The 13,505-nt window shown below is 31.8% G+C and overlaps 1 protein-coding gene across 2 annotated transcripts in view; it reads left to right on the plus strand.

The window, feature by feature from the left end:
• The window catches only part of LOC143076475 (sphingomyelin phosphodiesterase 4-like), a 37,709-nt gene that overhangs the window by 6,395 nt on the left and 17,809 nt on the right, over positions 1-13,505 (plus strand). For both annotated transcript variants that reach the window (XM_076252265.1, XM_076252266.1), the window contains exons 2-7: positions 5,075-5,158; positions 6,396-6,611; positions 7,630-7,726; positions 9,257-9,464; positions 9,985-10,129; positions 10,555-10,626. In XM_076252265.1, the coding sequence (XP_076108380.1) occupies positions 5,075-5,158; positions 6,396-6,611; positions 7,630-7,726; positions 9,257-9,464; positions 9,985-10,129; positions 10,555-10,626 (822 nt within the window). The remainder of the gene's footprint in view (positions 1-5,074; positions 5,159-6,395; positions 6,612-7,629; positions 7,727-9,256; positions 9,465-9,984; positions 10,130-10,554; positions 10,627-13,505) is intronic.

The raw sequence follows: 13,505 nt of genomic DNA on the forward strand, positions 1-13,505 counted from the left end.
AGTAGATAAGCTCCTGCGTTGGAGGCTCTAGCGGGAAGATTTTGAATTTATTTCAGAAAGTTATTACAGAAGATATCTAAATGGGAAATATCTTTAGCACTAAGATTTACTATTTCAAGTCCAAATAACAAACGTGGAACCACATACGTTGACCAGAGTTTACATGACACCTCTGGGTTAAGTCCATTTTTAACCATGCAGTCCTGAGCCCATAAGTGCGTAAGACGTCTGTCTTGCAGTTTTTAGATGGTTTCCAATAATTGTCCTTGTTGCCTCTACTTCACGAGAGTCTCTATCAATTCCTATATGTTTATAATTTTCTACAGTTTCTAATGCTTCTGCATGTTCTGAGCCAATGTGGAACTTTTCCATTTGATTTCAAAGGTTGCAATTTTCAAGATGAGTTCCATATCATAACTTTTGTTTTTTCCTTACTTATGGGCTATTTCAAAAAAAATGATGACAAAGTGTGACAAACATGGTAAAAAATAAGTCATTGCTAATCTTTTTTCTATCATTTTTCTTTAATCCAGCGACATTCAAGTTTACAAAACTACCAAGGGTTAATGCAAAATAATAAAAACAAAAATTTTAACAACATTTTACTCATAAGAATTCATCCACTTTTCAAAGGAAACAACAAAATAATAATATCAACTGACAAACATAAATAAGAATATAAACATCAATGTAATTTTTTTGTTTGTTGCAATAAAGGTACTAAATGATTTTCCTGCAATTTTTTTTTACTTATAAACAGTTTTTTTTTTTAAATATGTAAATTTCACCAATTTTTAGTGTATTCTTTAATAACTTATTTCAAAAGTTTTTATATCTCTTTGCAAAAGCTTTAATTTTATATAAAAAGTATGAGGAAGCAAACATATATGATCTAATTACATCCTCTGAAAATTTCACAACAATTGCTTCAGTCAATTCTAAGTTTTCTTCATTTAAAAAATACAAACATGTGTTTTTTATCCTTTTGTTACACTCCTGACATATTTTTTCAGTAACTGTAAGACTGTTTTTTAATGGAATGTTTAGAAAATCAGTAATGATATCTATTTTAGATTTACAATCTCACAAATAAATAAATTTATTAGATATTTGATTACATATTTTTTTAATTTCTGAGCAAAGAGCAAACTTTTAACATGTTTAATGAGAATTACACTTTAATTTTTAAGAATCTTTGGTGAATAGTGTGCAGAAAAATCACTTTTACAAGACAGATCGGCTTTCTCATTACATTGTAAAGATGTTACAATTATTTTAATAAAGAATCATATTGAATTTTGTTATAGATAAGCTACATCAGAAACTTGTCAGGAGTGTAACAAATGTTACACTCCTGACAATAATTTATTGCTACCATATTTTAACCTGAAACTGACCTGAAATCATGTAGAGTCTTTATATTTCACATATTATTTTAGTGCAAATTAAGAACAGGTTAAAAAAAATTATATACTTCTTACATATTTACAAATTTTGCTAATTGTCTATTTAAAAAAAAAAGATGGCTTTCCTTTACACCTTGTTCAGTCTCTTGTTTGATACTATATATATGCTGTTTTTATGTCAGATAATGTGTTATGATAAGTTTGTTCGTACTACCAAAGATGGTAGCAGTATGTGCTCTGTATATTAAAAATTGTCCAAAAATGTACCCAAAAATGTCAGGAGTGTAACGCTTTAAAATGTTTAAGTGTAACATTCATGTTGTTTTTTATAGAAACAATGTTGTTATTATTGGTTTTCTTTTCTGGAATTTGAGTGTGAACACCATCTGTTGCATATTTTCAGTAACAAACATGCCATTATTATGGCCTTTATTGCTTGTTTATGCTCAATACTTGTATGTCAGGACTGTAACACATTTAAACAAGCTAGTTCAATTGCAATTTTAGTTCAAAAATTTCAAAAGTAATGATGTAGACTTGTATTCTGTGTTAAGCTGAGGTGTAGTAATGTCATTTTATAATAATTGTCAGCTTGTTTTTCTTCCAATAACTTACCTTTGCTTATAAGATTGAAATAAGGCATTTTTTTGTGTTACACTCCTGACATTGAATTATTGAGCATACAAAAGCAATGAAGGCCATAATAATGGCATGTTTGTTACTGATAAACTGTAACAGGTAATGTTCACTGAAATTCAAGAAAAAACAACAACTATAACAACATTGTTTCTAAAAAAAATACATCTTAACCCAGTTGTTACACTCCTGACAGACCTGGGTAGTCCTCTTATTGTAACCATAATATTCCAGTAGTAGAACTTCAGGGTCAACTGGTTGCACCTGTGCCAAGCTATGATACTAAACAAAAAAAATAAACCGTGCAAGATGTACAGAAACATGTTATTTCACCTACAAAGACATTTTCTGGCAGCATATTGACTTTTACTAACATTTTGTTTTTTACACAAACTTATTTGACTTACCTTATGAGGCTCATAAAAATGTAAATATATGGAAGAATTTAACAAGAAATCATAGTCAAGATATAATAGTTGGATGAAAGATATTGTTTGGTATTGTATCTGCCCTTATTTATTCTATATCATCAATGGATGGACATGCTCTCTTCTAAATGTCACACTAAAAGCGTTACACTCCTGACATTTTGAGGTACAATTTTGGACAATATTTTTTGAACAGAGCACATACTGCTATTATCTTTGGTAGTTAGGACCAACTAATCATAATACATTATCTGACCTAAAACATTACAGATATAGTATCATACAAGAGACTGACAAAGGTTTAAAGGAAAGGCATCATTTTTTTTGAAATAGCCCTTATCTTATATTCTTCTGTCTTTGCAAAATGGGAAGTATATAGTTTATCATAGTCTGGAGTTCATCAGGTTTGGAAGAGACAAGTAGCAGATCGTCTGCGCACATTGGAGTACACAAATACAGCACGATTATTCTAAATTTTCGTAATTTTACTTTTTTGTCTACGTTTCTGTGTGTATCTTTCTTGGCTTTTTATCACAAGTTCACATTGTTTTTTTTTACTGTATATATGTTGACAATAAAGATGCATATGTTGTTGATTTGATTATTTATTCTATAAAATTTGCATTAGAAAAATCATCTTGTTAGATTCAAGCATAACAATTAACTCTGAACAAGAATTTTTTTTAAATCAGAACTTTTATTAAATTCAAAACTATTTTCCATAGCTTTTTAAAGATTCCTTTGAACTACAATAAAATTAGTAATAAAAACTTCTAAGTCTCATCATACAGACTGGAATTTTTCTAATTCGACTTCCAATTAAACTAAACTTTTTTTGCAAAACAAAACATGTTTAATACTGACCAAATGTGAAGCCCTTTAGACTGATAGCCATCTTATACTACCTATTTAATATAAAATGTCCCGGCATGACCATGATGACTAAAAGTATAATTATCAAAAATAATTTGCAATATATTTTTTTTGTATTTTCAAAGAAAGTTTTGATCCTAAAGGTAACATTTTTATATAATTTTGTATTCAATTTCTACTTTATTCCTTTTTTCAATGATAGATGCTATTTTAGGAGCACACATTTGTAATAAGCTAAAACAGGGGAAGTAACTCCAAAATTAATTCCCAACACATTTAGTTTAATTAAAATACGGAAATTATTAATGAGTTTGGCCATGTTTTTTTTTTTAAAGGCGTCAGGGCAGAAGGGCGCGGCTGAGGGCACCTATGAACAGCGTCCTTCTATTTTGGGCTAACGAGACCACTGACCTATATAAGATTTATGTGTATATGCACAAACTACTATCAAGGATTATTATCCGATGAAACAGTATGGTGGTCTCTCAAATAAAAAGCTTCTTCAGTATACATACAAATAGATTTAAGTTCTTTTTCAGACATAGGATTTAACATTTTGGTAAAATTTTCATCCAAATTATTTGAATTAATATCATTGATTTTATATTTAGATCTAATTTTGTTATATTGAGGACATTCAATCAAGAAATGTATCTCATTTTCAATTTTTCCTGTGCAAAATTTACAAAATCTCTCATCAGAGTGTATCATTGGTCTTGCATACCTACCAGTTTCTATTGCTTATGAGTGTGCACCTTTACATAGTCCGAGATTACTCTGACGTCCAACGTTGGACGTCAGAGTAATCTCGGACTAACTTTTACATAGCCTAGGGTTCTCTTTATTATGTCTATGAATATGAGTCAAGCAGGTTGGGAACACTCATGCACAAACTATGGACATTTTAAACCTGCGAAGGAGGATGGCCATTGAGAAAATGCTGTCTTTATGTTTTTTAAATCCCTGTATAAAATGTCTTAAAATTTGTATATCGCTTTCCTAGTCCGAGATTACTCTGACGTCCAAAATTATGGCTGTTTTGCCGGACAAGCTGGGCTGTGGGACATCAGAGCTCGTCCCATATAAAAAGGTGGATATTTGCTCGCCAAAATGGATTTGATGCTTCGTTGCTTCTGGAGCAGACTGACATCCTTGGATGCTTCAATTTGTTAATTTTTCATATTTACTGTAAAAATTCATTTGAAATTTATTGGATGTTCTTATTAGGAGAAAAGGGGGTGAATCTGTGATTTAAATTTTAATATGAAAATCTGCAAAGGGGGTCTTTTTTATATAATTAAAAAGGCACAGCCACCTGAATTTTTATCATTAAATTAATTGAAAATATGCTAAAATAAAAAATAAGCCCTACACTCATGACACTATACATGTTATTCATCATGTTCATTGTAGTCAAATTATGTCATTACCAGCTATCAACCTCAAATTCCAACAAAGTCTAGTATACATGTCATGCTTGTTTTGAACAAATTATACAGAGATGTAACAACAGATCTAAATACATACAAGAAACACTTACCAAATATTAAACTTTACATCTAACATGTCTAATAACTGATCCACATGTGTTAAAACTAAAGTATCTTCTGTTATAGTCTAGACTACAGTTGGCCTATTCCAGACCTTTACTATACCAAATATTAAACTTTACATCTAACATGTCTAATTACTGATCCACATGTGTTAAAACTAAAGTGTTTTCTGTTATAGTCTAGACTACAGTTGGCCTACTCCAGACCTTTACTACAGAGATGCAATGAGATAGAGAACATTATAGATTCAGCAGGAACACAGGTACTAATTTTTGTCAAAAGATAAGCAAAATGTATACAATACATGCTATATATTTTAATGCAGAATGGGAATTCTCTGGTGCACAGTAGCCATCAAATTTGAATTGGGCTAAGAATTTTTAATGCTTGATTGACTGGTCACACAAGTTTGCTATCATTTCATAGAAAGAGATTTAAAATGTCAATTCCTTGCTCTGGTTTGTCATGTTTGTCACAGAGAGTTGGATAATAATTATATATATATAGCAAAAAAAAAAAATTCTTTGTCTGAATCACAATTGCCAAAAATTATGAGTCCCTGGACTAGCCTTCAAAAGTCCTTAGTGAGAACGCTGTATCTAAAAGATGTACACAAATTTAAAGGTATATAATTATATATACATGAAATTCATGTTAAAAAAAGTGATTGAATGATTGTTATTTGCTTAAATCATGAATGAAAATAAACCAGTTGCCAATATTTTCATGCATATTTTCAAGCCAAGAAAATTTAACAATTTATTTTTGGCAGTTTAAGAATTTGTTGATCAATGTAGTCTTTGAAGGGAGTTCACTAGTTTGACATATTTGCGACAACTTATATTCAAAATTAATTTTTCTATGCACAAAAGTGGCCAAAGTTAATCTCTCAGAAGCATAAGTTGGTTTATTGTATAGTCTTCGTTGTTGAAAAAAAATGGGATATACTGTTTTACCTCTATCTGTCTGTCGTTGTTTTAAAAAGTGGGGATATACTGTTTTACCTCTATCTGTCTGTTCATCCCATGAATATTGTTCATCTAATCTGTCTAAGGAACTACTTATAAGGTTTTCTGAAATTTGGTTTCAGGGTTCATATGGGTCAGCTTTACCATTTGGTGTGTTTTCAGATTCATCACTTAACAACTTCCTGTTTACCGAACACTTACATATTTTTACACTATTAAAATTATCTAGTTGTGTCGGGATATCATCAGTGAGCAGTATTACGCAGTTTCACTTGTTTGATTTCTTGTATTTTGGTTTTGATTTTAGGAATTAAAGAATGCCTTGCCATCAATATTATCCAATATATTTGGTTTTGATTTTAGGAATTAAAGAATGCCTTGCCATCAATATTATCTAATATATTTGGTTTTGATTTTAGGAATTAAAGAATGCCTTGCCATCAATATTATCTAATATATTTGGTTTTGATTTTAGGAATTAAAGAATGCCTTGCCATCAATATTATCTTATATTTTTGGTTTTGATTTTAGGAATTAAAGAATGCCTTGCCATCAATATTATCTAATATATTTGGTTTTGGATCAGAGGTGGGATGGCAGCTTCACTCCATTAGTCGTGGAAACAACCTAGAAGAGTTTGAATGTGCCAGAGAATTCCTTGGTTCAGAAGGTCCATTGCTGACACTTGTATATAATCTTCAAACAGATGTCAGTCTGTTGTATGAATTTCCTCTACATCATATACCGGTAAGTTCTATTGTAGGGAAGATGTGTGTATGAATTTCCTCTACATCATATACCGGTAAGTTCTATGGTAGGAAAAATGTGTGTATGAATTTCCTCTACATCATATACCAGTAAGTTCTATTGTAGGGAAGATGAGTGTATGAATTTCCTCTACATCATATACCGGTAAGTTCTATTGTAGGGAAGATGTGTGTATGAATTTCCTCTACATCATATACCGGTAAGTTCTATTGTAGGGAAGATGTGTGTATGAATTTTCTCTACATCATATACCGGTAAGTTCTATTGTAGGGAAGATGTGTGTATGAATTTTCTCTACATCATATACCGGTAAGTTCTATTGTAGGGAAGATGTGTGTATGAATTTTCTCTACATCATATACCGGTAAGTTCTATTGTAGGGAAGATGTGTGTATGAATTTCCTCTACATCATATACCGGTAAGTTCTATTGTAGGGAAGATGTGTGTATGAATTTTCTCTACATCATATACCGGTAAGTTCTATTGTAGGGAAGATGTGTGTATGAATTTCCTCTACATCATATACCGGTAAGTTCTATTGTAGGGAAGATGTGTGTATGACCAATACAGACAACAATACATAATACTCACTAATATGTACTGTGCTTTGCATGGCATTGGCCCTGCTTACATTTAGGAACAAGTCAATTAAAACGTGCCAAACCGATCTCTGTTTAAGCTCTACACAACTATTTAACATTCAAAAACTGCAGACAATGATGTAAGGCGAAAGCCATTTTGATTGGGCATAGGCATCATTGGAACAATCTTCTGAAAAGCATATTTGTTACATGAGACTTTTACCTCGGTTATTGACACTCACAATAAAGATCAATAAAGGTGATGTCTGCCTTTTTCTCTTCTTGGTATTGATTGCCTCTTGGAATCTTGCAACTTGTTTTTACTATAAAGAGAATCTCCTGTGAATTTAATATTGACCTGCCATTGCCAATATTCAATTTATATTCTTATTTATTTCTATTTTTCTGATTTCAGGGACCATCAAGACAGATAATAGAAGAAGGAAACATACCATATTTCTACATCAATAAGTTACAGACACAGGGATATGGCTCACATCTTATACTCCTTTGTATCCTTTATATACCAATGTTTACAGTGACTTGTATTTTGGTAGTAACAGCACGTTTTTTTGTCAGAAATATTGTGTTTGAAATGCTTTGGAGTAAAGGTTATGTATCATCTTAAGTAATTTGATAAGAATTTTGTTGTTGCATGCCTTTAGCTATTTATTCAATAAAGAAACAAGAACATCAATGTTAAGTTGATGAATAAAAAAATGCTTTTTATAAATTAAGTTATGGAAATTCTTAATTTCGTTCTTTCATTTGTATACACAGTTCTTTATTCACAGGGGTCAAAATTAACTTTTTAAGGCCTGTAGCTAGTGGCTACTAGACTTGAAAATCAGTAAGCCCAGACAAAAAGTTAGTAGCCCACTTTATTTTACTATCAGCGGTGAAGCCCCAAATGTGGGCTGAACTTGCTAGTGGGGGTTTGACTTTCTTCGCTTTCTTAGAGCCAAAACCGAACAGATATTTGATGATCTTTGATCGCATTATATTGTTAATGACCATCGGAACGTCTCTCTTGTTATCCTTGCAAACACGAAACATATGATACTCTCCGACTTAAAATTGACGACCAATCAGTGAACTGCATTAACGTGAACTATATTTAGTCAAAGGTACACACTGATTTTACATCCTTGTTTATTGCGACTGCCACTTTGCGACAATACGACTCCAGACACTTGCCTGTATACATTTTAAAAAGGTTTTTTTCTTTTTGAGTTTATATATTTGTCAGTGAAGAACTTCATTGTACTTGGAGCCACGGTAAATGGCGGATTTCCGTCAGTCGAGCACTTTTTTCAATTCCCCACCTGGGATACCACAACTGAATAAAAAGATCGCCCAGGTCAATTTCTGGTCGCCATGGGCGACTAGGTGACCGTTAATTTTTTTCCCTGATTCAAATAAAAACTTTGAGTCATTTTAATCAATATGTACATGATGTATGAAATTATTTAATAGTAGTGAATATCTGTGAATTTCTCATGGTTACTTCATTGGACGAGAATAAACTATGGTTGTTTAATGTATATTGGTCTCTCTTTTTTCACCCCTTCACTATTAAAAGGCCAACTTTGAAAAATATCTCCTCAGGTAAATTTCCTTTGAAAATCGTAAATGCATTGGATTTTTGCAGGTCTTATATTGTCATTGAATATAGTTAAGAGATTTAAACAAATGTTGTTTTTACAGTTCTTAAGGTGGTACCCAACACCTTGACTAATATTAATTTGGCTCGTTTAATTTTCATAAAATTTTAACAAAATGTTTACTTTGACCCTTTGACAAAAACATAAAAATTTCAAAAAATTTGAACCAACCACTTTATCAGAAACATTTCGTTGGTTATATAGCAGTTTGACAAACACTAATTTTCATCATTAAGAAGCTTAATATTTCCTCAACAAAAATAACGTGATTTAAACATTTAGCTGATTTTTACAAAGTTATCTCCCTGTAGTGTTAGGTACCACCTTAAGAAAGAAATATTGTTTTTTTTTCATTTTTATGCCTTAACATATTAACAGCAGCATTTGAATATTACATGTTCTATTTTGCCCATTGTTTGTTAAACTGGCAGAATTTAGCCTGGAAAAACTTGACAGACAACTTGTTTCCGTGTTTACTAGATGATTATCTCAACTACTTCCTGCCACTCAATAAATCCACCCTGCCACCTGTGCCACATCAACAGTCACCAATCAGAAGCCCTGTGATACATTCAAAGATGTACAGGTAAGAGAGATCACTTAAGCTTACCACTAAAAAGTAAAATAACAAAAAAAAGACTCTGAGGAAAATTAAAAATGGAAAATCTGTAATCAAATGGCTAAATCAAAAGCTCAAATACATCAAACGAATGGTTAACAACTGTCATATTCCTGACTTGGTACAGGCATTTTCTTATGAAGAAAATGGTGGATCAAACCAGGTTTTATAGCTATCTAAATCTCTCACTTGTATGACAGCCGCAAATTAAAAATTCCATTATATTGACAACGATGTGTGAACAAAACAAACAGACATAATAGGTAAAAATGTCAAAAATTGGGGTACAGAAGTCAACATTGTGTTATAATCTTAATCACTATAAAACAAAAAAAATATGAAACAAAGAAACACAAAAAGGCATATAGACAAAGTGCATGAGCAAAAATGAAAAACAAGAAATTGTAAATGTGCTGCTTTAAACGATAGATGCTGCCACAATCGATCAAATGATGTATAGATGTTTATACTGTACATTATATTTCAGTCCTGGAAGTAAAACCAATACAAGTCCAAGAACATTTGGATTATTAAAAGCTAGTTTTATTGCATCACAGAAACAGCATTCCCAGAATTCATCAGTTTTAGGTCAGAGTGAGGCTGAAGTATGGAGGTCAGAAACATTGCTACAGGTAAGTTTTACCATGATCAAAGATCAGTAGATAATTTGTAGTGAAGCATTTAGTTTTGAATTTTATATTTTTGATATTGAATAAAAATTACATATTAATATGGATTAGGTAAATTTATTAGTTTTGAAAATGATAAGAGTGCCCTCTAAAATTTCAGTAACGATTCAAACATGGCAGAATGTAAACAAACCTTGCAAAATCATATTTTTATTCTCTTATTTCTTGCATTTAGTCTGCACCCCTGTCTCATGTGTCTGGCAGATTAAATTTTGGAGAATAAAACCGCAGACTATACAAACCTGTAATTGGAAATGGCAAATATCCACTAGTAATCCATTGCTTAATGTTTCAGCATTTTCAACTAAATAACTTTTATAGTCAAGTTAATAGCTTTTTCAAAACCATGTTTGTATTGTTTATTTCAGATATTTATAGAATTTTGGTTGAATCAGAATGCTATAGACAGTGAAAAAAGTATGATTAGTCCAATACACATGGTAGGTAGTAAAGGAGGAAGAGTAATCTACCCATTATAATTTTGTTATGCCCCACCTACGATAAAAGAGGGACATTGTGTCAGTTCGTTCGTCCGTTGCTCCGTCAGTCTCGCTTCAGGATAAAGTTTTTGGTCGAGGCAGTTTTTGATGAAGTTGAAGTCCAATCAATTTAAAACTTAGTACACATTTTCCCTATGATATATTTTTCTAATTTTAATGCAAAATTAGAGTTTTTACCCCAATTTCACTGACCACCGAACATAGAAAATGATAGTGCAAGTGGGGCATTCATGTACTATAGACACATTCTTGTTATATAATAATTTATCTACTTTTATATTGGTAAAGTTTAGTAAAGACAGTTACTTTCTTTTTATTGTGGTTGTTCACAATATATAAGGGCTGAGAAGTAAATGTTTGTTGAATCTAAAGGCACTTCTTATTTTCCATTCTTGATTGCATTGAATTTGATGATGTTTAAAGGGGATGGGGTATACCTGAATGAGACAGCAACCTATCTACATGTACAAAATAAGGTTCCTTATTTTTGACAGGCACATGAAGATGTAGTGGGGTTAGACTACTTTTTGAATACATATTATAAAGACGGCATGATTTCAAGAAAATCTTGATAATACATGTCAAAGGTTTCTTGCATTAATTTTTTTAATACTGTGGATTCATTTTTATTTGTTGGATACCAATTTTGGTGGATTTCATGGGTACATGGAAACCACAAATTTAAATGGTCACCGAATTGCAAATTTGTTGTATGATTAAATGCAGACTTTTGGAAAACAACGAAATCCAACATCCACGAATTGCAAGTTTTCCTCAATCCACGAAAATTGGTCACCACGAAAATAAATGAATCCACAGTATCAGGTTCAAGGGTCAAATAATTATATTACTTTCTTTTCCAAGGTTAAGCAGGAAAGGTGTAAGTTTATCAGTTTAATGATTTGCCTCATGGCTAATCTATTTTTTTCATCTTTACTCTCTCTTAAAAACTAAAATATATTTACTAATAGCTTCTATATTGGATTGGTATCCCCTGGTTAAAATTAAAGTAATCAGTAATATGTCTGAAAAAATTTTAATGGCATTGTATTCTAAGAAATTTTAAGTTGTTAACAATGAAAATCAATTTTTGTAAGACCTGTAGATTTTATCAAACATTAGAAATTGTATGTAAGAGGCTGGGATCTCCATTGAGAAGAATTTCCTTCGCCTTTAGGATAAGTGTAGAAAAAGTGAAATATGAGTATCTGTTTTTGTCTCGCTTGACGGAGTAAAAAAGTGAGACATAGGTATGCTGTTTCCGGTGTTGGCGATGGCTGCGGCGGCGTCATCAATGTATTAGTTTGTGATTACCGGTAGGTCTTGTTTATGGTGAACCACTAGTGGTAAGTCAAAGATATTTGGTATGCAGTTGTATTAGTTTTGGCACATCTCATTACCATTGAGATTATTTGGCCCTGCCCCCTCAGTTATGCTCTATTGACTTTGAAACTTTTGCTTAGTTATCATGTATTAGTTTGTGATTAGGTCAGTTTATGGGGAACCACTAGTACTAGTGGTAAGTTAATGATAATTGGTATGCAGTTGTATAAGCATTGATATATTTCTTTTCTATGGAGATTATTTTGCCCGCCTCCTCAGTCATGGTCTATTGACTATGAAACTTTTGCTTAGTTTTCATGTATTAGTTTGTGATTAGGTAGGTTTATGGCATGGAGAACCACTAGTGGTAGGTCATTGATATTTGGTATGCAGTTGTATTAGCATTGGCACATCTCATTACCATGGAGATTATTTGACCCCGCCTGCTCAGTTATGGTTTATTGACTTTGAAATTTTGCTTAGTTTACATGTATTAGTTTGTGTTTAGGTTTGTTTAAAGGGAACTACTTATGATAATTCAATGGTATTTGGTATGCAGTTGTATTAGCATTGGCACATCTCATTTCCATGGAGATTTTTTAGTCATGTTAATTCAGTCATGGTTATTTGACCTTGGATATTTGCAAAACTTACATGTTAAAGTGTTGCTTTTTTAGTCCCCTACTGACAAAGTCGAAGGGGACTTTAGGTTTGCACTCTGTCCGTCTGTCCATCCGTCTGTCCGGCAAATCAGTTTTCCAGACTTTTTTCTTCATGCTTGAACTTTGAAGATATTGATTTGATATTTGGTGTATTGTTTTATCATGACAAGTTACAGGTCAAGTTTGATTTTCATGATTTTAGCTTTTCTCCTTGTTCAGTTAAAGCTCTTTCCCTAGAATTAAATTTTTGTTGAAATACTTATTTTAAAATTACTAGATTTCTGTTCAAAGGGAAATAACTTTCTTTTTTTTTAAATTTGTAAAAGACATTGTATTAAGATAAATGACATTTGGAATTTTTTCCTTTTCTTTAGTAAATTTTTTGAAGAAATTACTGGTAGGTTTGTTTGTTATTTTATGTAGTTTACACCATGACAAGTTATAGATCAAGTTAGAATTTAGTTCCATTACAATGAATTTTTAACCGGTAGGGGACTATGCATTGCCATGCAATACTCACAGAATGCTTGTTATTTTCAACATTTGCATTATCGAAATTACAGAAAAGCCAGACATATGATCCAGGGGCGTAGCTTACGTTGAGGCAAACGAGGCAGTTCCTCGGTAAAAAAAAAAAAAAAATTTCCTTCACTGCATTTTCTTTTAAATGATTAATGCAGCAAACTGGCTCCTAAACAATAATGTAGCAACTTGTTATGTCTTGTTGGTGCGGTTATTGATTCATACCCTTTACAAATTATTCAAGACTTATGGGAACATTTAAATTAATTATCCCTCCTCTACTTGGAAATACCCTTTACGGTAGTTTTCTGT

The sequence above is a fragment of the Mytilus galloprovincialis genome, chromosome 5, assembly GCF_965363235.1.
Source record: "Mytilus galloprovincialis chromosome 5, xbMytGall1.hap1.1, whole genome shotgun sequence".
NCBI classification, from domain to species: Eukaryota; Metazoa; Mollusca; class Bivalvia; order Mytilida; family Mytilidae; genus Mytilus; species Mytilus galloprovincialis.